We start from the raw sequence: 26,793 nt of genomic DNA on the forward strand, positions 1-26,793 counted from the left end.
TTTTTTTTTTTTTTTTTTTTTTGCGTCCCGGATCTGTCGGGAAGCTGAAAGAAGTAAGAAAGATGGTCAATCGCGTCTAGCCCTCCCTCTCCCCACCAGTGCTGCGGAGTCTTTTCATGAGAGGATCAAAGTGCACTTTTTTTTTCTTCTTCTCCTTGTCCCATCTCGCAATCCCATCCTGATTAGAGTAGCACAGCAGCATATGACTACGTAATGCTCACTAAGAGCCAAATAGGTCCCAGACGCCGTGGATTCCGTGCCGCAGTTCTCAAACCCGAGCTGACTGGGCTATGTGGGTGTGGGGTGTGGATGTGCGTGGGTATTTCTGTTCTTTTCTTTTTTATTCCTCTCCCACCCAAGTAATGTAGTACTGCCGCGTGATCCTATTGAGCCAACAATAGCCGCGACGGAGGTGCTGCCGAATCCACAATCCCGTCAGCGCGGCGTTTATTACCTCGCCTCAAGGCTGGAGAAGGCGGGACCTAGAACCGCTTTTCGGGACCCGATTCGAACTGAGCAGTAGAAGATACAAAAAAAAAAAAAAAAAAAAAAAAAACTAACTCACTACTCATGCTCAAGCTGCCGGGTCTGGGTTGCATTTGGCGAGGGGCCGATGATGGTGTGAATGAGCCGAGACGACGCGAGGACCACTAACGGGTGGAACGAAACAAACCTCGTCGCCCGTAAATCAAAACGTAGTAAGGGAATAAAAATACGCATCAGCCGATATCATGTGGCGCCCCTGCTGAAAACATCCGCAGCGTTTCCTTCTCTTGAATGAAGGGGCGGGCCCTTGTGTTTTGCAAGCGATGCGAGTGATTACAAACCATATAGTAATAGTGTCAGGGGGATGACCCATCAACAACATCTCTACTCTGGTCCCGGGTTCGAGTCTCGTAACGAGCAGAGTTGACTGCTTCCCCCACGTTTTGCGAACGAGGCGTTATATGCTGCTCGGATCGCTCATGATGGTCTAGTACACCCACAACATCAAAATATCACATCATCAGGACAGACTCTTTTCCCGTGATGATGCATAGGATTCCATACGCACAAGAGCTAAATGCCACTTCGACTCCGACGAGCCGCACGTAGCTTCATACCTGGAACTGATTTACATTCAACAAATGCCCCCTGGCCCCTTTTGGTCCTTCGTAGACAAAAACCAACTCGTGTTATCCTTTGCTAAAACGTCAAACGCCACGCCTTGCCTCCCCTGGCCGGCAGGCAGTTAAGTATAATCTGCCCGACCTGCATCGCCAAGAATGTGATACGCGGTCAACAGCCCCCAAACCTGACCAGTGCGAGGATACGACCGCCGACGATACAGGATGGCGCCATCACAGAGACTTGGCAGAAGCTCGCTTGGCTCTGGAGGCCTTGTTGGTGAGGCCCCTCATCCTACACGATTGTGTAAGGTGCAGTTAGAGGGCATTTCCAGACACCCTGACTGTCGGCTTCTGCGAGCCCCTGCGAGCCATAGCTAGAAAAATCAGAATAGATGGCTGGAAGGAAAGCAAAACAGGTACGTAAACTTCCAGTCGAAAAATAGCAACCACGAGGGTAAATGAGACGGACAGGTGGCGTCGCGACATGTGAATCTCTCCAGGAAGCCCGATGCATGGCTGACCGGCAAGTTAGAAAAGACCAGACTATGCAACCACCGACGTACAATGGCTGACATAGAAAGGAGTGTTTAGCCACTCAAGCGCGTAGACCAGGCCTATTATTACAATGTTGGTGCTCCAGTCCTGCTTGTATACAATTCTTGGTCAATCGCGTTATTTCCCACGCAAGGGGTCGGTGGACATCAGCCCAAGGACAAGGAGCGTAGAAGACATGGCGAAAAGGCGGACAAGCAAACATTGGAAGCGGCCATGATACATTGCCCATGATTCCAATGAAATGCAGAGTGAAAAAGACAACAACAGCTCTCGGCTGAACTTTGGGTCTTCTTCAATCTCTTGATCCAGGACTTTGTCAATGCTGCTTGAATACCTAACCGGGGAGCACGTACGACGTTGCAGTTTTTGCGGCCAAGGCCGTCTTCTTGATCTGTACCACCTCAGACTAAAATACACCTATCAAAGATATGCTCGTCCGGTAGTTTACAGAGGTCAGGACTGGTTGGGAGGGACTGCCTTTGCAGTGCGAGCTCAAAGCTCCATTACCGAAGCGGAGGGTTGGGCTGCTATGCTGCCCATTAGCTTGGGGGCCAGAAATCCGGGCAGTTGTTTGCTATGCACAAGGCCGTGATGCGGCCTGTAACACGGCAGGATTGGGTCGAATTGCCACGGTCTACCCGCAGATGCGAGTCATTTGTGGCACAATGAGCCCAAGACATGTGCTGTTGCTTGCCGCCCGCATTCCACCACCGGGGCATGGGTAAAGGCCGTAAAGAGGGGATTGTGCAACGGCAAAATGATCCGGCTTGATGCGTCCACAATCTTTCTTGTGATTTGAGTGTTGGCCTTGAGAGTGGTGTCTCCCCATCCAGCTAAAACGAGCGAGCAGACTGAAAGGACTCACTGCGCGTCTCGAAGAAAACACAGTCCGTGTATCGACCCAGAGCCAGGTTTCTATGAGACTGGTTGTATCACTGCGACTTCCAGCAATCCAAGATAGGAGGTCCCTAGCGGGCACAAGGTCTGATCCAAGTGACAGAGGCAACCATCACGCGGGCGGGTAACTGTGATGTGTCGGGCCGTTCGAAATCGAAGTCCATAGCCAGGCAAGGCTCGAAGGAAGCTGGCTTTCGTACGTGCGTCTCTGTGTAAAAGTGGTATATATTGCGTGGCACAAAGCCACAGTTTATCGCACATGATCTCCCGAGGTCTAACAGTCACACCGTCCATACCACCGGGGAAAGGCAACCATGTCACGAATGGACTGAACCCCGGACAGGTAGCAAAGAAGCCGATCGAACCCAATGCCGAAACCTCCGTGCGGTGGACAGCCCCAACGGCGAAGGTCAATATACCATTCCAGAGCGCCAGCATGTTGGGCATTGGTCGTGTTCGAGAAGGTAACAGGATCGCCATCGCCCCTACTAGCGTGGCTGCTGGTGCCGACGCCGCTGCCTTGTGTCACCATCCCACGCGATTGCATGACACCGAGTAGTGGCTGCAAGCGATGCTCACGCATGGAGCCGCCTGCAATCTCGCAGAGATCCGGAACAATCAAATCAAAGCAGTCCACCGTTTCACGCGGAGTCGTGGCCTCAGGGTCCGATCGCGATGTTCCGGCCGAAAAAGAAGATGCCGCCGCCGTCGTGCCTGTAGGCGATGCAGACTGAAGCATGTAGAAAGCCTTGAGATCGCGCGGGTAATGAGTGACAAAAACGGGCTTCGAGCCACCTACAACCCTAGCAATGTACTTTTCATGCTCGGCTTGCAAGCCATGGCCCCAAGTTGGCTTGAACTTGAACATACCAGGCTTGTTCTGCGATTCACTTTCGAGGAGACGGATGGCCTCTGTATAGGTGATTCGCGGCCAGGACTCGGACATGAGGCCATTCCAGCGTCTTCGAACCTCGTCAGGCGTGGTTAGATCATCGGCGCCTTCCTTGGAGCGATGCTGGAGGTCCTCAAAAAGCTTGGTGCCAGACAGTTCCTTGGTCGCAAATCTAAGCAAATCTTCGACAAGATCCATGACCGTGTCCATGCTCTCAACAAAGGACATCTCGGCTTCCATCATGTAGAATTCGCTCAAGTGTCTTGGCGTATCGCTCTTCTCGGCCCTGAACGTGGGTGACAGGGTCCAAACATTCCCGAGAGACTGTGCCAGGGCCTCGAGGTGGAGTTGGGCCGAGACAGTAAGGTATTTTTGTGAGTCGAAGAAGGGTTCGGTGGGTTTCTGGGCTGCTTCGGTGGAAATTTGGCCATCGGAAGCAGGAAGAACCTCGAACACTTCCCCGGCACCCTCACAGTCGGATGATGTGAGTACTGGCGGATGTGTCTGAACAAAGTCGCGTGTGGAGAAAAAGTGAGACATGGACCGGATAACTTCGGACCGCAAGCGGAGAAGAGTCGAGTTGAACGGTGTCCTGAGACGGAGATGAGGAATCGTACGGAGGAACTCGGGCGTATGGTATTTTTTTTGCAAAGGGAACGTCTACAATCCATCAAGAGAGGTTAGTCACTGGTCTCCTAAAGATATACAGAATGACGACAGGCTTCCGCCCCGGAAGAGGCCACCGGATCTTACCTTGGCATCTGATGGCCCGACAACTTGGGCTTCTTTGACACGGAGCTCGTGTGTCTGACCTCGCCCCGGGGAAGACACCCACGAGCCGGTGAGGCGAACAGCAGCACCAACGGAGAGACTAGAGGCTGTCAGTTGAGACAATTTGGGAAACGGATGTAGGAATCCAGGCGCGGCATCGTGAATGTCAAGGTGGTACGCACCCACTGGCCTGGTCCACGGGAACTATTGCCTGCAGGGACGCGAGGCAAGAGCCGTCACCGAGGGAGACGAATGATGCAGTCTTCATGGAGCGCACCGAGCGCACGTAGCCTTCGACAACGACATTTTGGGCTTCCGTCGTGGGCTTCCACTCCAGTAGCCTTGCGACGGACCTGGTCGAGGCAGAGGAACTGTTTGAGACGCAGCGAGTAGAAAATTTGGGGCTTAGATGCGCAAATGATGCAAGACGATTTGCGACTGGCCAGCGGGTGATGGCTGCTCTTCTGGCGAGACACCCAATCGGCCTCATTTCCGGGCTGTCTAGAAGTTGAGGATCGTGTCTAAGGGCCGATCAGGCTCAGTAATCTACGTGCCTATATATCCGGAGTAAGATGACGGGGCACTAGAGGTAAAGCGTGTATTTAAGATTTACCAAATTGGGAAGAGTATGGTATGGTGTGCTACGGGCAAGAAAGAGGGAATAGAGACGCGGAAGTAAAAATAGAGAGCAAATTGAAGACGCGTCGTGACAGCTTCAACAAAATTTGGGTAGAATCAATTTGAGCTTGTTTCCTAATCGGGCGTAGGATAGTGGGCTGAACCTGCATGGTGCCTGGACCAGTTCAGGACAAGGGACCCAGGGGATTGACCTGTTGGCCAATTGGGAGCGGTTTGGGCCTAGAGAAGGTTAGCAGCCACTACCACTCTCTCTACCTTACCTCATTCGATGCTGAGGGAAACCCCCCCATCTGCCGCAAGAGCCAGTCCAGGGATTGTTTCCAACACCACACGCATTATGGATGAATGTTTTGCCTTCCCTTGTTACACCACTCATTTTACTACAGCCGTCAAACCACAGACTCTCTATGCCAACACTTGCGATGAACGTCGGTCAGATGCTACGACATTATGGACAACAGCCAACGACAATCTGGTATTACCTTTTAATCGGAACCAGCAATCCATGTTAACTACAGGTGAAGAATCCCAACATTGCGGGAGTATCAAGCGCCGGCGGTCACACTGGTGACCGAGTTACAGTAAGTACTTAGTTAACGGCTGCAAAACTCGTTGCAAACCAAGGGGTATGAATCTCAGAATAAAGATATCCATGTCCGGTCGGTCGCGTCCGCTGCATGGCGTCGCCTCTGCATCTAGGGTACCGGTACCTCCACGGCTAAGCGGCTTTCCTATTGTGCCTGCCCTTTTGCTTTTTTGTGCCCTCGTCAAAGAAGCCACGTCGACGCTGCCAAGCTTCGGGTTTCTTGTCATGGCGAGATAAATCTACGTCAGAGACCACGACCGGATCTGCGCCCGAGATGGATATCTGACCAGTTTCTTGGATACAGAGCACCTAAATACTATACCTACCTACGGAGTCGTAGGTCGAGGCCATTATTTTTGTCTTTCTTCTTCTTCTTCTTTTTTTTTTCTTTCTTTAGCTCAACCCCCCTTCTTTTTTTTTTCTTTAATGGCAAAAGAAGTTTGACCGTTCATGGGTCAATGAACTGAATGCCACACATCAGAGGGGAAAAAAGAGTACTGTGTGTGACATAGCTGGCGAACGGCGTACGTTCGCGACCCTATCCAAAAGCACAAAAATTACTGGTCAAACTAGTGCACATCGATTGCTGTCGAAGGCTTCTTAGTCAATGGCTCATTGATGCAAAGGAGCGTAGAGAACAAGACGGGCACCGACTTAGCTGTCTCTCATGGATATATTGTCTACCCGGATGGGGGCTTTTCTGATCGGGCACAGGACCTGAGACTCGTGGTTAGATGGGGGTCTTACGAGTCTCACAACATGAGATCTCGTTGAACGCGGCGAGTTGCATATTTTGGCGCCACGCACACATGTAAGCGGTCGATGGAATCGTCCAGGCAAACATGCAACGAACGGAACACCCCCATCCTCTAAAACAAAAGTACCTGGGAGGGATACTTTCTTTTTCTCACCCTCATAAATCAGCATTCCGCGGTGGCCCTTCCCCCTGGATGCTGGGATTGTACCATGTCCAATGTTTCTCCATGGGGTTGGTCTACAACTTTCTCCAGTTTTCCAATGGAGCCCATTGTTGCTTCTGCTGAAGAACGAAAGGTCCTCACGGGATGCTGATCGGCAGGCCCTGGCCTTCCGACTGAGACATTTCAAGACCAAATCTACTCCAAGCAGTCGGTTTTTCATTAATGTTCCCAATAATGGCGGTCAAGGACATGGCGGACAAACCCCCTCCATGCACTTATTAGCAACTCTTTATGATACATTCAACAATATATAAGGGACGCTCGACACTGCCTGCAACTTTCTCTTTTACGCATCGCTTTGACATACACTTACTTACATCCCTATTTACTTGCATGCGATATTAGTCCCACGACTTTTGCCAGTTCTCGCCCTTTGTTTTGATTTCTGCCATCGTCTTCATCATGTCATCCTCTCGTGCTCAGGCCAAGAGCAGCAGCAGCTCTTCGAGGACCTTTAAGCCAAAGGCATCCGAGGTCGCCCACGAAACGAAAAAGAGCATCATTCCGAGAATTCAGACCCATTACGCTGATAAATGGGGAACTTGGTCTTATTACTTTCAGGATCCGCTGGCACAGGTCTCCGTTGAGCCGGATCCTCATGCCAACCCAACAAACTTTAGTGAGTAAAAGTTGGCATGCATCAAATCAAAGGGCCTGGGTGAGGTGGACTTGGCACCAAAAAAAAGGAAGAGAGGGAAAAGACAACTAATTTTCCTATCTCAGGCGTCTACGTTGATGATCCAGTCAACTATGCCCTTCACTGGCTGTCGCACTCAGAACCAGGCGCACCAGTTGCTTTCATCTGCGCTGCCAACGAGAAACGCCCAGGTGGTGATTGGGTTACCGGGGTCGTGGGATACGAGGAGAGGCTTTGTCGAAGAAGCACACTCTCTGCCACACTTTCTACTGCAGGCCCAGGATCTCATACGAAGGACTCATATCCCATATCCTCTGTGGGCGGGATATTTTCGCCTCAAGTCGGTAAGCTTTATAGGATAAGCCGAAAGATACAGGACTTTTTTTTTAAGGCTGCATCGAGAATAGTTGGTTGGCTGACTAATATGGAAAACATAGTCATATTCCGCTCCGAGACAGATCGGTCCGAGCCGCTCATGGAGGAGCAATGGCAGGATATACCAGTGTGCTCGGTACCACCGGTGCGATGGCCCAAGGTCAACATGACATCTGGGGTTTTGCAATACTCATTTGCCGATGAACGTGATCTCATGCGAGAAAAGATAACGGGGGCTCTCGCAATCTGCTACTCCAGAGGCATAACCAACATTGTGGGTGCTCTTGAGCCGGCAGAACAGTTTGTATCGAGGATCGTTGGGCTTTGGCTGACTTTCTACAGGTTGTTGGTGACTTCGGCTTGGGCAATGGTCACCGCAATCCACCATCAGAGGTCGCTCAGCTTTGGTGGGAGGTTACTTCTAGTGGCCCGCTCCATGGACGTATCCACAACATTGCATTCATATTTGAGGACGCACGCCAAAGCACGAGGTCGCTTATTCTCGAAGATCTCGCCAAGAAACATCGCAAAAATGGCGGCATAATTCCTTTGGCGCTCGCGAACGCTTTAAGGGAACCTCCAGTTTCGGACTACGACGAGTTTCTCAACATGTTCGGCCACTAATGCGAGGGAAAAAAAAAAGGGTCTGGATCTGCCAAGCACCGACTGCTATTTGGGCAAGGCAAAGGGGTAATTCAAATCTGGAACTTAATCGCCAAGGGATGCCGAGCTGCATAACATACAAGGGTGGTTGGTTTATTGGTCACAGGATGTTCAGAATCTCAAGTCTCGCAAGAGATCACGGGAGGAGTTGTCTCTAATTCTTTTTTATTTTTTCTCACTCATTGCTATAGGTTTTGTTGCAGACGTTCTGCATATATGGCGATGGGAAAGACTACTATTCTTGAAGACTATTCGTTTTTCTTTAGCTTGTGCGCGAGGCGGCTTATTTTGCGCGGCGGAGTGTTATGTTTTATTTTGTAACGGTTATTGGCATAGGGCTGGGTTTCTATCCTTCATGATTTGGGGGTTTGTTCATGTGGCTTGCAATAAAAAAAAATAAAATAAAAAAAAAGAATTTTCTGCTTTTGTTTTAAACAAATGATATAACTATTGGGCCTGGACAACCGGGATTTTCGTGACGGTGTTATCTGAGTTTCTTTGCTTCTCCTGCTTGGTTATTTGCTTTTTGTACTTTTATCTATGTATGCACTCGTTTTCCAGCCAGACCTGCTCAAGCCTCAATGTCCCACTGCCTTCCAGCCCAGCACGATCCACACAACATTCTCAGGTCCTAAGGATCGGAATACTGTCGACCACTTAAATCCTACCACGAACAAGGTGGCATGGACCGGGCGCTTTCAGCTGTCGACCGCCCAACAACCCATACCGACGCACTATCTCATCTCCATGCGGAGTAAGTACACAGTGATACGACCACTATGTACAAGACGGGAAGCTCAACATCCANNNTCAAGCCCCATTTCTCTAACACGGAGTACGCCGACAGGGCGGCGGGCTTCAGTATCCAAGAAACACCGGTCAATGAAGAAACTGAAGCTGAAAAACATGCGTGCACATCATGGCAACGACAACTAGGGAACGGCCGAGGAGGATGTTTCTTTTGACACAGGAATGACGTTAGCAGCCGAACCATGATCGTCACACCTGATGCTTGACAAAAATGCACAAAAAACAACAAGAAACCAAACACAGCTGCACGCAGACCACTACGCAATGGAATGAGCTGTCACGGCGCCTCGAAGGATCGTCGTGGGTGAATTTTTTTTTTTTTTTAAAAAAAAAAAATTGCCAGCACTGGAGAAAAAAAAAGAAAAGAAGAAAACCAAGGAAGGGCCGAAGAAAGAGAGGGGGAAAAAACAAGCCACAAGCGATAATGGCGCCTTGCATCCAAACCGCACGCTTGTGGGATGATTAGCACGAGCAACCGTTCCCCTCTGGACAAGGGGAGGTCCTTGGGGGACAAACGCGGGTTTGCGGTGGTGGTTGACGGTGTGGCACCCAAAGGGGTAAAAAATAGGGCATGGCAAGATTGGATGGGGGAGCCTGTTGAGCTGATGCTGGACCATTGCTTCTTTTTTTTTTTTCTGCTGGTATTACCACCCGCAAGTCACTTTTTAACCTATCACCTTGTTCCAAACTCTTGCCCAGCAGCTGATGGGTGGTTTTAGCGAGCGGTTGCCACAAAGAAAGAAAAAGGAGCAGAAAACAAAAAGAAAAGAAGATTTAAAAAAAAAAAAAAAGGAAAATAGGATACCGGGGGAGCAAAACCCATCACCACACATCAAAGGCACACAAGACTAATGTACCAAGGGACCAGAACAAGGCCCAAAAACATGGGTATGCAAATAAGAGCCCACCAGCCACACGCAGAAATACACCACATATAGAGACACACACACACACACACGCACGCACACAGTGATACACACATACCTGTATACCTACCATAGTAACACCGAACTGGTTAGCCAAAACTGGCGGTGTGGAGTTTGGGGGCACTTCCTGCAATCACGCAAGCTACATCTCCTTCGGGCATGGCGGTTTCCCATATTTTGTTTTTTTTTTGTTTTGTTTTGTGAGTGGGCAAAGAATAAGGCAATGAAACCCCAATCCTATAACTGACTAGATAAACCTTTTCGTGGTTTTGTTTCTTTTGTTTTGTTTTTCTTTTTGTTTGGTAGCGAGCTTATTGTTTTTATTACTTCTTTTTTTCTGGGAAAGCAGGAGAAGGAAACAAAGAAAATCAAAAAGCAACCTTTGCCTGTTTCTCAACCGTGCAGCCGAAGCGCCGTCTCAGAAAGAGGCGGCTGACCTGTACTCAACAGACGCAAGAAGAAACTATCCATTTCCTCTAGAGAGTAGGGGTAAGGTAAGTCTGTGTGGCATGGTAGCATTATGGATGTGGCGAAAAGGGGTGTTTATTCCATAGAACATGATAACCGCAGTACTCGTGTAGAGGAGTTCGTTCGGAAGCAACAGTAATTATATTGACCTATGAAACAAGAGAAAGAGAAGAAAAAAAAAAGAGCGCCCCTGAATAACGAATGCGCTCGGCAGCAAACTACCCGCCAGTTGCTTTTGATCTTGGCACCATCCGAGCAGCCTTTTCCGTAGGTATAGGTATCTTTTTTTTTTCCCCTTGTGCCCCTTGCGAAAATAAAACAAAAAGCCTTGGCGTACGAGGCGCTCGAGGCGTAGTACTCACATGACAAAAGCTGGATGCGAAAATGTATCCGTCTTTTTACACACCAAGTGGTTGTTGGCAGTCGGACTGATACCTAAATGATCATCAATCATACCGGTATGGACGAGCAGCACGACAGGGAATGAATGTGGTTGATTGCTGGAACCAGGTACAGGAAAATATGACCTCGACGTGGGATTCGCCCGTCGTTCTTTTCTGTAATTCCCCGGTATCTTTTCTGCGGGTCCCGCCGAGATAGATCACAAAACAAAATGGTAGGCAGATTATGCGCCCTCATCGCTTTAACGTGACTCGAAAAATCCCGGGTCGGAGCGGGATGCTCCGAGGAGGAAAGTTTTGCGAGATCAAAAAGATCCGATCCAAAGGGTTCGGGCGATTGAGATCTGGATTGTGCCTTTTTTTTTTTTTTTTTCTGGGGCAACGGTTTGCTGTGCAAAAGCGGAGAAATCAAATTACGACTTGGAGTGCTGACGGAACTGAAACACGTCGCAAAGCAATCATTAGATGTGAACGATATTTACCAGTATAATGGTGATGACGGGGTTTCAGAGTACTAGAAGACGAGCCAATGAGTGAGTTCACAGATCGCGGTTGCTCAAAATCATCCTGTTCAAGTCATCGAAAACAACTTTCATGGTAACCAGATGCTCTGCTTTTGTATCAACCACCAAATACGTAAAATGCAACCCCTGGTTTTCTTGTCCTAGGCTGCTGCAAGCAGACTGCATAGGGCCATGTGTCAACAGGTCGGCGCAGCGTTGACGAAAAAAAAAAAGCCCCCCCATAATGCACCAGCCAAATAGCAATAAAGGTCAAATATAGCTGAATCAGCGTCAAACCATCACTTTTATAGGCCGTAGGATGATTCATCTTGATTCTCAACTTGAATTTTTCATATCATGTAAAGCCGAGGTGCGTTGGCGACACTGCGTCTCTGCCCTACCAGTACGCAGGTCGCAAACCGGCAAAGTTTGACAGCGTCGATGATTCGTTGTGGTTTTCCTTCTTCCTCTGCCCGGTCAACTGTTTCACCCCGCTATCAGTAAGGCTGTTCAATAGCATGCATGTGCGATCGTTTGGGCGGATATGTACTAACCTCAAGTTGGACGCCTTTATGTATGTGCACCAGCCAGTCCACATAGCTTTGTGCTTCATTGTTTCGATCCTCAACCAACATGCGTGCAAACTCGTATTCGGCCCCGTCAATGCCCTGTCGTGCCAGCTGGATCGTGAGTCCCTTGGAACCGCGGAGCGTCCGCAGAAACTCCACTATGTTGCGCACTTGCGCGTTTAAATGTGTTTCCAAGACTGGCAGCGTTGAAGTGTAAGGGTCCAGTGCCTTGAGTTCCGTCTTGTCCTCTCCAAAGAGATCGGCGATGAGATTGGGCGACGTTTGTGCATGGAACCACAACAAACATTGTTGCCCATTATCAACCAAATAGACACCACCAGTCTCGACGCGGCTGAAAGATGCCCGTATGGCGGGTGGCATGCGGAGATGACCAGTTTGCGGATCCGGGAAACCCTCCTCAGGTTGAAGGTTGTGAATGGGAATCATGCGTGGGTACAGATATAAGCTGAGCTCGAGTGCGCTCATGGACCGTATCATGCGCATCTCGTGTACTCTCCTGTCCGACGTCTCGCTGCCACCCTTAAATGCCCTGCACTTGATGAGCGCAAGCATGTAAATGCAGAACTCCTTAAGTCGCTCAGGCATGACGAGTTGACCCGGCGGATGCGACTGGGCGGTATGGTTTTTCCGGTAGCCAGCCATTGAGTCAATCGTCTTCTCAGTGAGGCTGAGACGAATTTCTTTCAGAGAAGCCGATGTTGTTGCAAGCTTTGTTGCAGCTTCCTTGGCGAGGATGGAATAAACCGCGTCCTGGTCTACAAATTTCATGCTCTCGCGTGGATTTTCGTTCACGCTGGCAATGATATTGCAGCATCGTACGCGCCTCTCACCATTTCCTGTGGTGTACAGCAAGGCCGCTTGGAAGTGAGCATCCAGCTTCGAGTCCAACTTGCCGTCGTAGCTGAAGCTGACACCGATGGCCTTGTCCTGGTCGATAACTCCAATCTCAAGGTCGGCGTTGAAAGTGTGTTGGATAAAGTTGCCGTGGTAAGCAGAAACCTGAAGACCATTCGAGCATCGGACTTTCATCAGGGCTTGGTAACCCGTCTCCCGTTCCACGGCATGCTTGATCTCTAGCGATAATTTGGTGTTGTCCCTAGGCGCGATGAAGTTAGGGTAATAGTAGGTCTCGCCACCCGTGGTAGACGAAACATGGCCTGTGTGCGTGTGTCAGTATAAACAAAATGATAAAAGAAACACCCCCGGGAGAAACAAGGCCACACTTACCGACGGTTGCAATGTCCAGGTAGCCACCGGAAGGTGCAGCCATGAAAAAGTCGACACCAATCCCACTGGATGCCATTTTCTCCGCCAACTTCTTCCAGGCAGGGTGCTCGGTCGTGAACAGCTTCTTGTCAATCTCGCCACCTGGATGCTTGCCATCATCCCTCATGAAGAGGCGTCCGGGGCCCCAGGTCGGGAGCGCAGAGAGTGAACAAATGACCTTGCCTCCCGTCTTCTCTAGTGCTGACACTGCTGAGTTGAGAGTGGAAAGCAGCGCGGGTTCTGGGTTCTTGATGTTGGAAAACATAGTCGGCAATCTGCTCAAAAGCGAAGTGATGACAGCCCTGCAGGATCGTTAGTGTATATTTGACGAGAAAGCCTGGCATCAAGACCGCTTACTTGGACTCATAGGGATCAACAAAGAGTCCCTCGCTAAGCGGAACGAATGGATCCTCGATGTCGGTCATGATCATCATTTGTGCTTGTTCCAAGGATGCCTGCAAACCCAACGTCAGTCAGCAATTTTAGAACCACGACAGATCACAGGTGGCGAGCCGCCAGACGCAGGCAAAAAAGATGACATACGCTGACGTTGTAGAAGTGTACGTCCTTGTCAAAAGTAACGAATCCGACCCTGGCGTTGGGGGGTATACTCCTTTTCACCTTGGTCTCGCCATTTTCATCCTTTTCGTCCTCACTACTATCGCCGCCATATAGTGCCCTCAGGACGCCATCACAAAAGGACTCAAGGAAGCCCTTGTTGTAAGATTCTTGCGTCACGTCGATCACAAACAGCCAGCGCATGCCGACAGGCTCTCTTGTCCAGTACTCCTTGGGCACAACAAACTCGACTGTACCTCGGCAGAGCTCCGGCCGTTGGTCTCGGTCGGCACGTACACCTTGTGGCGAGGTCGCACAGAAATATTCCGATGGGGTATCGTTGGGGTACGTGCAAAGGTTGCAGACGAATTTGTTACCACCGGCCCTGAACATCATAAAAGGGTTGATGTAGGCTCGACATCTTCGGCATCTTGGAGGACCAGCATCACCAAAGTCCAGAACCGGGATCGGAGATTCTCCCTCCTGTAACCGGGCTAGAGGTTGCAGTATGAGACCCAGGGGCAGACCAGTACTTTGCAGGCCTTCTGTGCTCGAGGGGATATTGTTCATGGTCAAACGAGCATATTTAGGAGACGAGTTGCCCTGATCGTAGGCCACGAAGGAGATGGCGGCAGGTGGAGGTACATGTCGTTCGAAAGTGGGATAGACATTGCTGAAAAAGTATTGCTGAACGGAGTCACGAGAGACTGGGACACTAGGGATCTCATCGGGCGAAACTTGGGAGGAACCGCCGCTTGGTGCGAAGGCGGGCGGCGACACGGGGCCGCCTGGTACTGGGGCGAACTGCGACGAAGGCGCAGGAAACGGCGTACCGGTCTGAGCAGGGAATTGTACACCAGCCTGCCTTGGGAACTGGTTGGCCTGCGGGTCTACTTGGCCAACGAAGCCGCTGGTTCCCGAAGGGTCGGAATTCAAGAAAGCTGTCGCCGGCGTCCCGACAGGCGGAATGCCATTGAAAGCCTGTGACGAGCCAGTAGCCTCAACAGTATGATAGGCGTGCCTGTCCTTCTTCTTCTTCTTCCCGTGCACTGAAGCAGCCTCCTGGCCTAGGCTCATGCCCCCCATCTGTGCCGCCAGGTCGGCATCCTGACCTGGAGAAGACTGACCCTGAAAGTAACCCTGCGCTCCGGGAGCCTGCTGTGCTTGCACCGGCGCGCCATAGCCGGGTGCCGATGGTTGGGGACCTGCGCTGCCATAGTACTGCTGTTGTCCAGGCGGTGAGTTTGCAGAGACCGGAGAACCATAAGCTGGACTCTGCTGAGCTGGGAATTGTGCCGCGGGCGGTTGGAACTGGGGAGGTGCGGGCTGGCTGGTGCGATTGGGATCGTTGGGGTCCAGCTGCTCGCCCTGCCCCAGGGCATGATACATGGAATAGTCGGCCATTGAGCTCACTGCATCTGCAAGTTGCGATCCGCGGTCGGTGTGGTTGCTCGAGGAAGTAAGTTCGTTGAGGGTGTCTGCCCCTCCAAATCGAGGTAAGCTGGTATGTTGGGTTACCTTAGGTACCTGCAATACTGGGAAAGCGTATGTAGTAAACAAGACATTAGCTGGGTAAGGAGAGACCGATCATGCACCCTAGACGAATGTCATATTCGTCAAGAGATTGTGTGTATAAAAGACTTGCAGTCAAGCGCAAGCTGATATGTGTCGCAAGGCCGAACTTCTAGATTTAACTTCCCGAGCCTTGGGCGGCGGTATGGTTTGCTGGCCTTTTCCCCAAAGGTGGTCTTTACTGGTTTGCTAAGAATAATCCCGTCCCACCTGGTTTAGGCTGTCAAGCTTCAGGCTCATGTCAGGGTCAAGGGTTCTTGCTTTCAGGTGCCTTAGGTACCTCGGTACCTTGTACTTGCCTTGTAGCTTTTGGACCCCACCTAAAGTCATGTTACAATGTCTTCCGAAGCATTCTTCCGTCGCCGAAGCCTTAAACGCATGCTACGATTGTATTTTGTGGGACTCGAGGTGGGGACTGACGAACATCGATGCTGGGACCTGCAGCAATGAGTTGCGCGCACTATTTGGGCCAGCACGTGTGGTGGTGGAGCTTGACGCGACATATGCATTCCCTTGCGGTGAAACTCAAGCGCAAATCGACGCTGCGGCCGACAATCAAGCAATCAATCTTAGGATCGGATGTGAATCTGGTTTTTTTTTTTTTTTTTTTTTTGGGCCTCCCCCAGCAATACCAACCTAGCATTTCGACCTGGAATACATAAGCACATATCGACAGCGCTATCTAGTCGAAGGCATATGTCGATACTTGTGCCAACAGAAATCCTTCAAAATCAAAGATGAGATGACGAGTCTTTGTTAGGCTAGCTTCCTCCGACCCAAGTCTGCGATAATGTTTACTTTCAGTCCTCTCCAGGGCGCGCTGTCCGAAGCGACAGCGTCCCAGTCATTGTTGGAGCTGGATGGTGGTGTAAAGGTCCTCATAGACCTTGGATGGGACGAGACATTTGATGTCGAGAAGCTCAAGGAGGTCGAAAAGTATGGTTTCCGCGGATGGCAACATCACTCCGTCTGTTTGCGATAGCATTGATGTTGACTATGGTTCCCTAGACAAGTTCCCACATTATCATTGATACTTCTTACGCATGCGACCGTACCGCATCTCTCCGCATTGGTTCATTGCTGCAAGAACTTTCCACTCTTCGCACGAATTCCAATATACGCAACACAGCCAGTCATCGACCTCGGCCGGACGCTTATCCAAGACTTGTATTCGTCAACTCCAGCGGCAGCTACTTCGATACCAGACAGCGCATTGGCCGAGGCCTCATATTCGTTCTCACAAACACAGACTAGTGGACATGGCTTTCTCCTCCAGGCACCATCTCCTGACGAGATCGCCAAATACTTTTCACTCATCCAACCCTTGAAGTATTCACAACCTCACCAGCCTCTCGCGTCTCCGTTTTCGCCCCCACTCAATGGCCTGACTATCACGGCTTACAATGCCGGACATTCACTGGGAGGCACAATATGGCACATCCAGCATGGCATGGAGTCGATAGTGTACGCGGTCGATTGGAATTTGGCCAGAGACAATGTCTACGCTGGCGCTGCCTGGATGGGTGGCGGACACGGCGGAGGTGGTGCAGAGGTCATTGAGCAGCTCAGGAAACCGACAGCACTCGTTTGCAGTACGCGGTCGGCAGAGGGTGGCTTGACGAGAGCTGCGCGAGACCAACAACTGCTGGACACCATGAGGATGACTGTATCCAGAGGTGGTACAGTCTTGATACCAGTGGACTCAAGCGCAAGGGTGTTAGAACTGGCATACCTACTCGAGCACGCTTGGCGCTCAGAAGCCAGCACTGAGGGCGGCGGGCTCAGCACTGCGAAGCTGTACTTGGCCGGCCGCAGCGTTCACAGCACTATCAAACTGGCAAAGAGTATGTTTGAGTGGATGGACAACAGTATTGTGCAGGAGTTTGAGGCTGGAGCAGACCAGGGCTTCCGGAGAACAAACGGAGCAGGCGGTAATGCGGATGCAAAGGGCAAAGACGGAGGACCCTTCGATTTCAAATATTTGAGGTTGCTGGATCGCAAAGCACAGGTTCTCAAGCTATTGGAGCCCTCTGATGATGAGCTCAGAGGGAAGGTTATCTTGGCTACCGACACGAGCCTCGAGTGGGGCTTCTCCAAGGACGTAATTGCGGCCATCGCCAGCGACTCCAAGAATATGGTTGTTCTCCCAGAGAAGCCTGCCGAAAGCTCGAAGAATAATCCGTCAATATCACGCCAATTGTGGAGGTGGTGGAAGGAGCGCAAGGATGGAGTAGCTGACGAGCAGTTGAGTGGGCCTGGCTCTGCTGAGCAGGTATTTGCCGGCGGTAGGGAGCTACAAATCAGGGAGTCGAAGAAGGTTCCATTGGCAGACAGTGAACTATCAATATACCAGCAATGGCTGGCAACTCAGCGGCAGCTCAACGCTACGGTCCAAGGTGGTGGCGCGTCGGCTCTGGAGGCCTCTGCGGATGTAGCCGACGATGTGTCGTCCGAGTCATCAAGCGACTCTGATGACTCGGAAAACGAGCAGCAGGGCAAAGCACTGAACGCATCTACAACCCAGGCCAGCAGGAAAAAAGTTGTGCTCCAGGACGAAGACCTCGGGGTCATGATACTGCTGAAGAAGCCAGGTGTCTACGACTTTCCGGTCAAAGGCAAGAAGGGACGCGAAAGAATGTTTCCCCTTGCTGTTCGACGAAGGAGAAACGATGAATTTGGCGAACTGATCCGGCCGGAAGACTACTTGCGCGCCGAGGAGCGGGAGGAGAACGAGAGACCGGACACGCAACAGCTGCAGAGGAGTGACGGCCAGGATGGGTTTGGCCAAAAGCGAAAATGGGACGACGCAGGGTCCAGAAACGCTGCAAATGGGCTGAACAGGCGTGGACAGCGGGGTCAAGCCGATGACACAGATGCAGCACAAGCGACATCAGGGCCTGCTCCGGATGAGCTGGACCTGGTCGAGGATGTCGAAGAGGAGGTGGTTACGGGCCCTGCGAAGCTTGTACACACATCGAAAACCGTCTCGGTCAATCTGCGCTTGGCACTGATTGACTTCTCGGGCCTTCACGATCGCAGGAGTCTTGCAATGCTGATCCCTTTGATCCAACCGAGGAAACTCATTCTGGTGGCGGGTTCCGCGGACGAAACGGAGGCCGTAGCCAACGACTGTCGCAGAAACGCAATCGAGGTCTTCACCCCGCCAGTCGGCGCGGTTGTCGATGCATCGGTTGATACCAATGCATGGGTAGTGAAACTTGCGGATCCACTAGTCAAACGACTCAAGTGGCAGCAAGTTCGCGGGCTGGGCATTGTTACGGTCACCGCGCAGCTCACAGCAACGCCCGCAACACAAAAGAACGGCATACCGCTGCTGGTTGCAGATGAAGATGGTGCGAACAAGAGACAGAAGACCAAAGCTACGGGGCCCGAAGACCAGGAATCGGCCGCCGAAGATGAAGAGGTGGGCGTCATGCCCACACTCGATGTGCTGCCCGTGGCTATGGTGTCGGCATCGCGCTCGGCGGCTCAAGTACTACATGTTGGCGAGCTGAGGCTTGCGGATCTGCGGAGGACGATGCAGAACTTGGGGCACTCGGCGGATTTTAGAGGAGAGGGTACACTCCTCATTGACGGAACGGTCGTCGTTCGCAAGACTGCAGCCGGCAGAGTCGAGATTGAAAGCGTGGGTGTCCCAGGTACTGGTGGCGGGCCGGCTGCGCGGATGGGTGGTACATTCTATGCTGTTAAGAAGACTATATATGATGGCTTGGCTGTTGTCGCCGGGGCATGAGCTATTAGTGCACTAGCTTACTGGAGGTTGCTGGTTTATGTCAGATTAGTGTATTGAATCCAAAATCCCAGTTACCTACCAGTCTCACGAATTTCTTTCCTGCCAAGCAGCGTCAATCATTGATGCAATTACGTAGATTTGCCGCGTTTACCTGGTCTTCAGGCTCGTCCAATTTGAGAAGGGTTCCGAGCATGAGAATTAATCATCCGGACTGGCCAAGGCGATGATAAAGATGAAATGTCATCACCAGATGAGATCCAACCAGGCTGCCTGCTCCACAGCCAGGTAAACCATGAAGAGGCCATACCATTACGCTGAATGCGCCGATCAACTTTTGCATGGGAGTATCTGTTTGCGAGTGAGCTTGCCTGTTTGCTATTTTTTTTTTCTCTCTTTTTTTTCTTTCATTTTACTTGTCAAGCTTGTGTATTGTCTGTCTCTCTTTTCTTTATGTCACTTGTTGCTTTCTCCCCTACCCGAAACCGCACAAAGCTCAACAAAATTGCAGCCAACCCCAGTTTGCACAATGACAGGCACGTGATTGGACGGGGCGTCTCTTAGCTTGGCTGTGCTGCCCCTCTTGGAGTGGCTGCGTGGGGCTAAAGGTTCAAGACGGGAGCGAGCCACAAAGTTCGTCACGTGGACCAAAACCCAGCACCACCAGACTTGACAAAATTAACCAGTGATCAAGCCAAAACCCACAAACCGTCACAACAACGCCGTACGCTTCGCAAATCGTCAAGAACATCCTCTTGCCCCCAAATCAATCACAATGGCGAAGCGCACAACCAGTAAGTAACTACTCATAGCCATGAACTATTTGAACTTTTAATTTCTGGTCACTAACGCATCGCAGAGGTCGGTATCACCGGCAAGTACGGTACTAGGTACGAAATAATCCAGTCCCCGCCATTTTCGCACACCAGCAAAATTATTCCCAAAGCTTAATCGAGTCGACTCTAACAACCGCACAGATATGGTGCCTCCCTGAGGAAGCAGGTCAAGCGTATGGAAATCAGCCAGCACGCCAGGTACACATGGTATGTCGAAGCGAGTCAACAAGTCGCGAGCAGTTAGAGGCGTCACGCCCCCGAAAATGGCGACACCAAGACTGACAAATACGGTCAACAGCACCTTCTGCGGCAAGAACACCGTCAAGAGGCACTCGGTCGGCATCTGGAGCTGCGGCGCCTGCAAGAAGACCATCAGCGGAGGAGCCTACGTCGTCTCGACCCCCGCTGCTGCCGCCGCCAGGTCGACCCTCAGGCGTCTGCGTGAGATCGCCGACGTTTAGATCAGCATTCTTCCACGCGAGTCTCTTTGTTCCTTTTTCCAAACAATGATCGATCGACCAGGTCCCGGATTGTAAGCAATCGAGTGGGGTATCCGAAAGGGCGACGAATGCAATGGTTCATGGGGGGACAGAAAAAAATCATGGATGGTGACGGAAGTTTCTGGGACTGTCCTTCGGCGTTATTTAATGGCAAATGGAATGGCTTTTTCGGCATTGTCTTTTATGTCCTTTCAGCAGCGTGCCATACGAGTGACGACGGTCAATTTCTTACGTCTCATTAAAACCGCGACACAACCGGATCTTGCAGGAGCTAGCAGGACCTTGCCCCGATTTCAGGGTCCTTGATGAAGAATTATTGGTTGAGGCATGTGCAGCCTTACCAATCTTGCCCTTCGAGGTCATCAAATAACACGTCTGCAAGTTACAAACTTCCCGTGCGTTCGTTTGTAATCTCCATTCAACAAAGTCGATCCTCAGACATCCCGGGAGCTGTTGATTATTGTGGACTTGTGTTCGGATTATTGCATGAAGTGATACAATTGGCAATCTTGTCGCAGTTGTGACTGATGTCTTGTGCAGGCTATTTCGACAAGAATGAATTGGAGAAATCTGAAAATGTCACAGTGCTTTTCCAGTCTGCCAGTATTAATTGTTCACTCAAGCCGCCTTGATCCACTGAAACCTGGTTTGCAGTAGGCGCATGAGAAAGCATGCTACTGAGGTCAGGGCGTGTTGGAGTTATCGCCTGTAATAATGCGTTTATAATGCCGTCAAGTCCGTATACTGTAGAAAGCAACTGGCCATACTGTATAGCCGACGTTTGTGCCGATACCATGTTCACAGTTTGCTAAAAATATACTCATAGTAATTACTTGAATAAAAGTAAAGGTTCGTCCACGAAATTGATACGATGCATATGAAAAATGTCGAAATCTTGGTTCGGACATGACTGGATTAGGACTCATACATAGATGGGTAATTATATCGAGCTTTGGTTCTAAAGCAAGACCAGCCTCTGTGAAAGGACATCCAAAGGCTTACGCGTTGCAATATAGACAAAGAAATGAGTGAGGAGCCAACGTCGGGGATACATCCTGGATTCCCCAGTCAATGATCCATAAAAATTGATTCGCGGTTTAATCCCGGTGGTCTGTGGCGGAGTAGCTGTGACGCTAAATTCGGCGGGTTAGGGTGGATTTGCCGTGTGGTCGAAGTACGGCGTCCCTAATTAGGTGGTTGTACCTAATGGATTGAAAGACGTCGCGGTACTTACAGAGTCCTAGTCGAGTTGGATACGACCTCTCTCCATCATGCTACCTAGATAGACTAAGAGTCTAAGACGCATCAAAGTCGGTAGGCTGGCATGCAGTGCGGTCTCCAAGTCTGGTGTTGTCGGCTGCCAGAAATGCGTCATTTGCTGCCGCTGCAGACGCCAAAAGGGCCATAGCCGTCATTGTCGAAAAAAAGAAAAGCTGTAGGATCTACTTGGGTACTTACTTCTACGCACCAGCCGTCGCCAGCCTGCAGCGCCAGGCAATTGTGGATTGGATTAATTGACTGGCGGCTGGGGATTCGCCCAGCCTCATTCAAATCTTGCGTGTCCGTTATCAGCTGTGCACCTGCCCGATCAGCATGCGACTTTCTTGGGCTAGCAACAAGCAAACTCTGCTCGCTCGACTTTGTTATCATTCCGTGAATTACTTAGCCTCCCCAACATTGAATTCCATCATCGGCTGGTGTGTGTGTGCCCGCTGAATGATCGGATTACAGTGTAGAAACTAAAGAAATGGGCAGTGGCCCGACCACCTGTTGATTGACGTCTGGTCCTGTTTAACAGCGCGAGCCCGCCAGCCAGCCAGCGCATGGTGGAGTGGCCGAGGAGACCGAAGCCTAAGAGCCCAGTTTAGGTAGGAGGTACCCTGTCGTGGCCAAGATCCCAGGAGCTGAGGCACACCCACACTCGTGCCAACTTTCTCCGTTCGAACTCCTTTTTTCCCACGACTTTCCGACCAACAAACTTGCAACCAAATACCCGATATCGACACCGACACCATCATTTGAGCATGTCTAGGACAATCGGCCACCCCTAGCCGTCGGTCCTCGCAACATTGCTCAAAAGAATATTGAGTATTTCTGTGCACCATCTACCGCGAAATGCCCTCCAGGTCATTTATCGAAAGCCAACAGCAGCCCGACAGCTTGCACTCAGACTTCAAACCGAACGCCGCCGGCGTTGTCCATTTCGACTTTGGCTTTGCTAGCGACAAGGTCCATGGAAACCAGCCTGTGCACCGGGCCCCCTCCTCACACCCATCGAATGATAGTTTCGACGAAGCCTACAGCAGCACCTCGAGCAATACGTCAAACTCGTCGTCGGCCTGCGCTCCCCCGACACGCCTGAATGGGGACGATTCGGCGGGCAATACCACAATTCCCGCCGACATGACGTCTGCCACAGCGATGTTGAACGGGAAGCCTGGCGCCGGCGAGAAGCTCTCTCACGTCGAGACCACCGAATCTTTCTTCAGGAAGCCATTGGTAAACGGTGTTACTACGACGACCTTGGTTGACCGAACCATCTCCTCTAATCCAAATCAACAACAGCAAGACGTGCCCCCACCGTCACATTCACCTCCAGAGCCTCCACAACAAAGGATCAGTAATGGCACGAACCACGACGATCATAGAATGCACGTGTCGTCTGCTCATAGAGACAGTCATCTGTTGAGAGCGTCAATTGCCTCAACAAACGGCGAATCAATACCACCCACACCCGTTGATATGTACATGAAGCCCATGCACAGGGCCGATGTCGTCACTCTGGATACCTCTCCTGCCTCTGCTCCTTCTCACAACTTTTCTAACCCTACTAGTCCCACGCCCGCCACTCCGGAGCGCAACGGCGTACCTCATCGCTTCTCCTCTCCTCCTCATTATAACTCTAATGGAGGAACGCCGTCGTCCTCCTCGGCTGGCCTCGCACCACCAGGGACTGCTCTGAAACACCGTCACACCTTGGAAGTACCAAAAGTCGGTCCGTCTAGGGGTTCTCGGGATGGCGCGGATGCAGCTTATACCAGTGGGCGCTTCTCACCCACCACTACGCCCACTGGCGGGCGTAGGGCTTCTCTGAGCTTGGTTCGCCGGAACACGAGGTCACTGCACTCCGACATGCCCCGTGACGAAGTAATACCGGACGATGATGCGCTTAGGTGGGCCGAGGCATACCGTCAAAAGAGGGCGAGCAAGCGGAAGCGTCTGGAAGAAGACGACGACCGTGTTGTCATTGGAAACAAGGTCGACGAAAAACACGCCAATTGGGTTGCAGCTTACAACATGCTTACGGGCATTCGCGTCTCTGTTTCGCGGACGAACGCGAAGCTGGATAGGGCCCTGACCGACGAAGACTTCCAGACCAAGCAAAAGTCCACGTTTGATGTGTAAGTATCGCAGAGGCTAAATCTTGTAGACTAGTGTTTATGTTTCCTTGCTGACACAAACCAGCGCCGGCAATGAGCTCGTTCCATCAGCAAAGTACGACTTCAAGTTCAAGGACTACGCGCCTTGGGTCTTCCGCCGCCTCCGTGCCGTCTTCGGTCTCGATCCCGCAGATTATTTGATGTCTCTGACTGGCAAATATATCTTGTCCGAGCTCGGTTCTCCAGGCAAGAGCGGCAGCTTCTTCTATTTTTCCCGAGACTACAAGTATATCATCAAGACGATTCACCACTCGGAACACAAGTTCCTTCGCAAGATTCTCAAGGATTACTACGAGCATGCGACCGAAAATCCGAACACGCTGCTCTCTCAGTTCTATGGCCTCCATCGTGTGAAAGTTGCATATGGTCGCAAGATTCACTTTGTGGTCATGAACAACCTCTTTCCACCTCACCGGGACATACACCAAACGTATGATCTGAAGGGCTCCACCATTGGCAGGGACTACAAGGAAGAAAATCTAGGCCAGAATCCACGTGCCACTTTGAAGGATTTGAACTGGCTCAGGCGTAAGAAGCATTTGGAGCTTGGAATTCAGAAGAAGCAGCTATTTTTGGAACAGTTGAGGAAAGATGTCAAGTTGCTGCAGAAGCTGAAGATCATGGATTACTCTTTGCTCATTGGGATTCATGATCTCAATCGAGGAAATGAGGAGAATCTGCGACACAAGACCCTCCAAGTTTTCAACCCAGGCGGTAGCGCAGGCCCAGATGACCCCGATCCTTCCAAGTCAGTACTCTTGCGGACGCCATCAAAGCTGGAGAACCAGCGGAAAGCACGGGAGCTGAGGCAAATGATCAAATCTGAGAGGCCCATACCAATGGGCGAAGGCAGCAGTACTATGCCAAATGAGTTGGAACAAGGGGTAAGATCAGACTCAGTATTCTACAAGGACGATGGGGGATTCCAGGCCACCCACGAAGACAACAGCCCTGGCGAAGAGATCTATTATCTGGGCGTCATCGACTGCCTTACTCACGTAAGTTTTAGCATTCATTCCGGAGCTCCTTGCTTTACGTCCGCCACTAACAGTTTCACACGTAGTATGGATTCCTCAAGAAGATCGAGCACTTCTGGAAGGGTTTGTCGCATGATAGGACTCAAATCTCGCCAGTTCCGCCGGAAGAATACGGAGACCGCTTTATCAACTTCATGTCTGGCATAACGATGTCACCCGAGGAGGCGGAACGGGAAGCTCAAGAACGGGACGCTCGTATGCAAGCCGCGGCAGCCGTAGCGGATGCTCAGGCAGCTGCGGCGAAGGAGGATAAGGAGAAGGGCAAGGAACGTGGCTCGACCTGGAACAGCAAATCCCGTTCGAAACCAAATGCGATCCCTCCGATCCCATCCCATCAACCACCTCCTATTCCTGGAGCGAAGTCCCCTGAGGTTGGAGATGTAATACGCAGGGCCGAGCATGAGGCGTTCAAACACCCCGAACGAGAGCATGAAGTGCCAGATGTGGTGTTGCGCACAACAGCAACTGACGGGTCAATGGAATCGAACGGATCGAAGATGAACGGTTCTGCCTCGGCCGCATCGGAACGTAGGGAACCTGCGCAATCTGCAGCTGTACTACCGGTTGTGGAGGAAGCGGGAGAGGCCTCTTCAACGGGCGAGAGAAGCAGAAGCCGTGTTTCAAACCGCTCGGATATGTCGACACATAGTGAGCGCAGGCCCGTTACGCCAGCTAAGGATCGGGGGCGTTTGCATGGATTTGGAGTTTTGTCAGCGTTGAAGGGGAACCAGAAAGGTCTTCCACCACCGACGCCACCCAAAAGCAGCCATCTGAAGCCCGAAAGTGCAGACAGTGGATACGGCGTGGTCGGGGGTGGTGGCCACAATATAAAGACGGGTCGAGTGCGGTCCAATTCCGACGCGCGTAGCACCAAGGGATCCATTAGCCGCGAGAGTCTCGATAAAGCCCTCCCGCCGCTCCCGACATAGGATGCACAGCGTATGGCTGGATTGTTAATGCTGGGATGGGCGTGAGCCTCAGGCCGGCTTCGGAGCCCTGCGCAAAGACTAAACCCATGATACCTGGGTTCTACGCGAGAGGAGCCGCGGGCAAAGGAAGCAGGTGTTTGCTATTCATTTCTTTTTCTTTTTCCTTGCCTGTCTCAGAAAGATCATGATACCACTATTGCATGGAGCAGCATAAATCAGCCTTTACTATCTTTTCATTCTTCATTTCCTTTGTCATCCCTACCTGTTTGCTTTGGTATCTCCATCTGTCGAACATCGATGCGTCGTCCAGTCGCATTACGAACCAACTACCTCGTTTTCCTTTGAGATTGTCATCATTTCCTTTGTCATCATTATTGTTGTTGATTACGCATCTCCTTGATTGCAGCGACAATTTATGTTCAGGCGGCTGGTGTATTAATGTTTTATATCGGCTTCAGATTACCGGACTTGGATGGGAAGCTCTGGCTGAGTACGCAGGGACTCGTCCGGAATCATATTCTGCTTTCATTCCAATGTCGCTGGCGGTACGACGGATGCAGAAGCACAACTATTGCCGCATGTTGAGTTGGTGGCGGTCGAAGTCGGCATTTCTTTGTAGATATCTTCTCTTTCTTGCACGACGATACCTCATAGACCCCTTTGGATGACGAGCTCGCGCAGGGGCTGTTTCAGAAAATGGCTTTCAGGAGCTGTAGAAGTTAAAAATTGAGATTGTTGATTATTCAACCCCGGTTTCTGGTGAAACGTTTGCGGTTGACACTTTGTAAGCTGTTTCGGACGATGAAATTGTGCCCTGGTCATATTTTTGGAGAATTGGGGGAGTATGGACTAGCAGTTCCTAGCTCCAGAGGTCCACAGAGACGATGAATATAGGTCTTTGGTGTTTAACATGCACTTAATGGACCAGACCTATATATAATTAGTTTTGCATGACATATTAAATACTCACGCAAGATAATAACATCTATAACCTATCAGCAGACATGGGAGCGCAATGTACAAGATTCGAATAGCTTTGTTGGTATGTATCCATTTATATTTACAGGTGAGCGTATTTATTACATGTATATTACAAGGACAT

At 50.9% G+C, this 26,793-nt stretch overlaps 7 protein-coding genes across 7 annotated transcripts; 5 read left to right on the plus strand and 2 right to left on the minus strand.

The window, feature by feature from the left end:
* Positions 1-2,579: 2,579 nt before the first annotated feature.
* Positions 2,580-5,012, minus strand: PpBr36_06166 (uncharacterized protein; the record flags this gene model as incomplete). Its single annotated transcript, XM_029893313.1, has 5 exons — positions 2,580-2,769; positions 2,849-4,113; positions 4,207-4,324; positions 4,407-4,745; positions 4,945-5,012. 5 exons carry the CDS (start codon positions 5,010-5,012, stop codon positions 2,580-2,582), a joined length of 1,980 nt encoding a protein of 659 aa, XP_029745678.1.
* Positions 5,013-6,774: 1,762 nt separating this feature from the next.
* Positions 6,775-8,065, plus strand: PpBr36_06167 (uncharacterized protein; the record flags this gene model as incomplete). The annotated part of the gene is made up of 4 exons (XM_029893314.1): positions 6,775-7,048; positions 7,153-7,410; positions 7,504-7,757; positions 7,784-8,065. Coding segments are annotated over 4 exons (1,068 nt in total), but the record flags the coding sequence as incomplete, so codon positions are not given.
* Positions 8,066-11,609: 3,544 nt separating this feature from the next.
* PpBr36_06168 (uncharacterized protein) lies at positions 11,610-15,126 on the minus strand (the record flags this gene model as incomplete). The annotated part of the gene is made up of 5 exons (XM_029893315.1): positions 13,612-15,126; positions 13,426-13,523; positions 13,030-13,370; positions 11,767-12,959; positions 11,610-11,693 (listed from the first exon to the last, which is right to left on the minus strand). Exons 1-5 carry the CDS (start codon positions 15,028-15,030, stop codon positions 11,610-11,612), a joined length of 3,135 nt encoding a protein of 1,044 aa, XP_029745734.1. The 5' UTR covers positions 15,031-15,126.
* Positions 15,127-15,988: 862 nt separating this feature from the next.
* Positions 15,989-18,952, plus strand: PpBr36_06169 (uncharacterized protein; the record flags this gene model as incomplete). The annotated part of the gene is made up of 2 exons (XM_029893316.1): positions 15,989-16,134; positions 16,207-18,952. The coding sequence occupies 2 exons, from the start codon at positions 15,989-15,991 to the stop codon at positions 18,950-18,952; spliced, it is 2,892 nt and encodes a 963-aa protein (XP_029745673.1).
* A 772-nt stretch (positions 18,953-19,724) lies between these two features.
* PpBr36_06170 (uncharacterized protein) lies at positions 19,725-20,246 on the plus strand (the record flags this gene model as incomplete). The annotated part of the gene is made up of 4 exons (XM_029893317.1): positions 19,725-19,743; positions 19,809-19,839; positions 19,927-19,992; positions 20,084-20,246. The coding sequence occupies 4 exons, from the start codon at positions 19,725-19,727 to the stop codon at positions 20,244-20,246; spliced, it is 279 nt and encodes a 92-aa protein (XP_029745555.1).
* Positions 20,247-21,609: 1,363 nt separating this feature from the next.
* Positions 21,610-21,803, plus strand: PpBr36_06171 (uncharacterized protein; the record flags this gene model as incomplete). The annotated part of the gene is given in 2 exon segments (XM_029893318.1): positions 21,610-21,614; positions 21,629-21,803. The coding sequence occupies 2 exon segments, from the start codon at positions 21,610-21,612 to the stop codon at positions 21,801-21,803; spliced, it is 180 nt and encodes a 59-aa protein (XP_029745556.1).
* Positions 21,804-22,400: 597 nt separating this feature from the next.
* Positions 22,401-25,691, plus strand: PpBr36_06172 (uncharacterized protein; the record flags this gene model as incomplete). Its single annotated transcript, XM_029893319.1, has 3 exons — positions 22,401-23,686; positions 23,751-24,723; positions 24,789-25,691. The coding sequence occupies 3 exons, from the start codon at positions 22,401-22,403 to the stop codon at positions 25,689-25,691; spliced, it is 3,162 nt and encodes a 1,053-aa protein (XP_029745557.1).
* Positions 25,692-26,793: the final 1,102 nt, after the last annotated feature.

This window comes from Pyricularia pennisetigena (assembly GCF_004337985.1).
Source record: "Pyricularia pennisetigena strain Br36 chromosome 4 map unlocalized Pyricularia_pennisetigena_Br36_Scf_6, whole genome shotgun sequence".
NCBI lineage: Eukaryota > Fungi > Ascomycota > Sordariomycetes > Magnaporthales > Pyriculariaceae > Pyricularia > Pyricularia pennisetigena.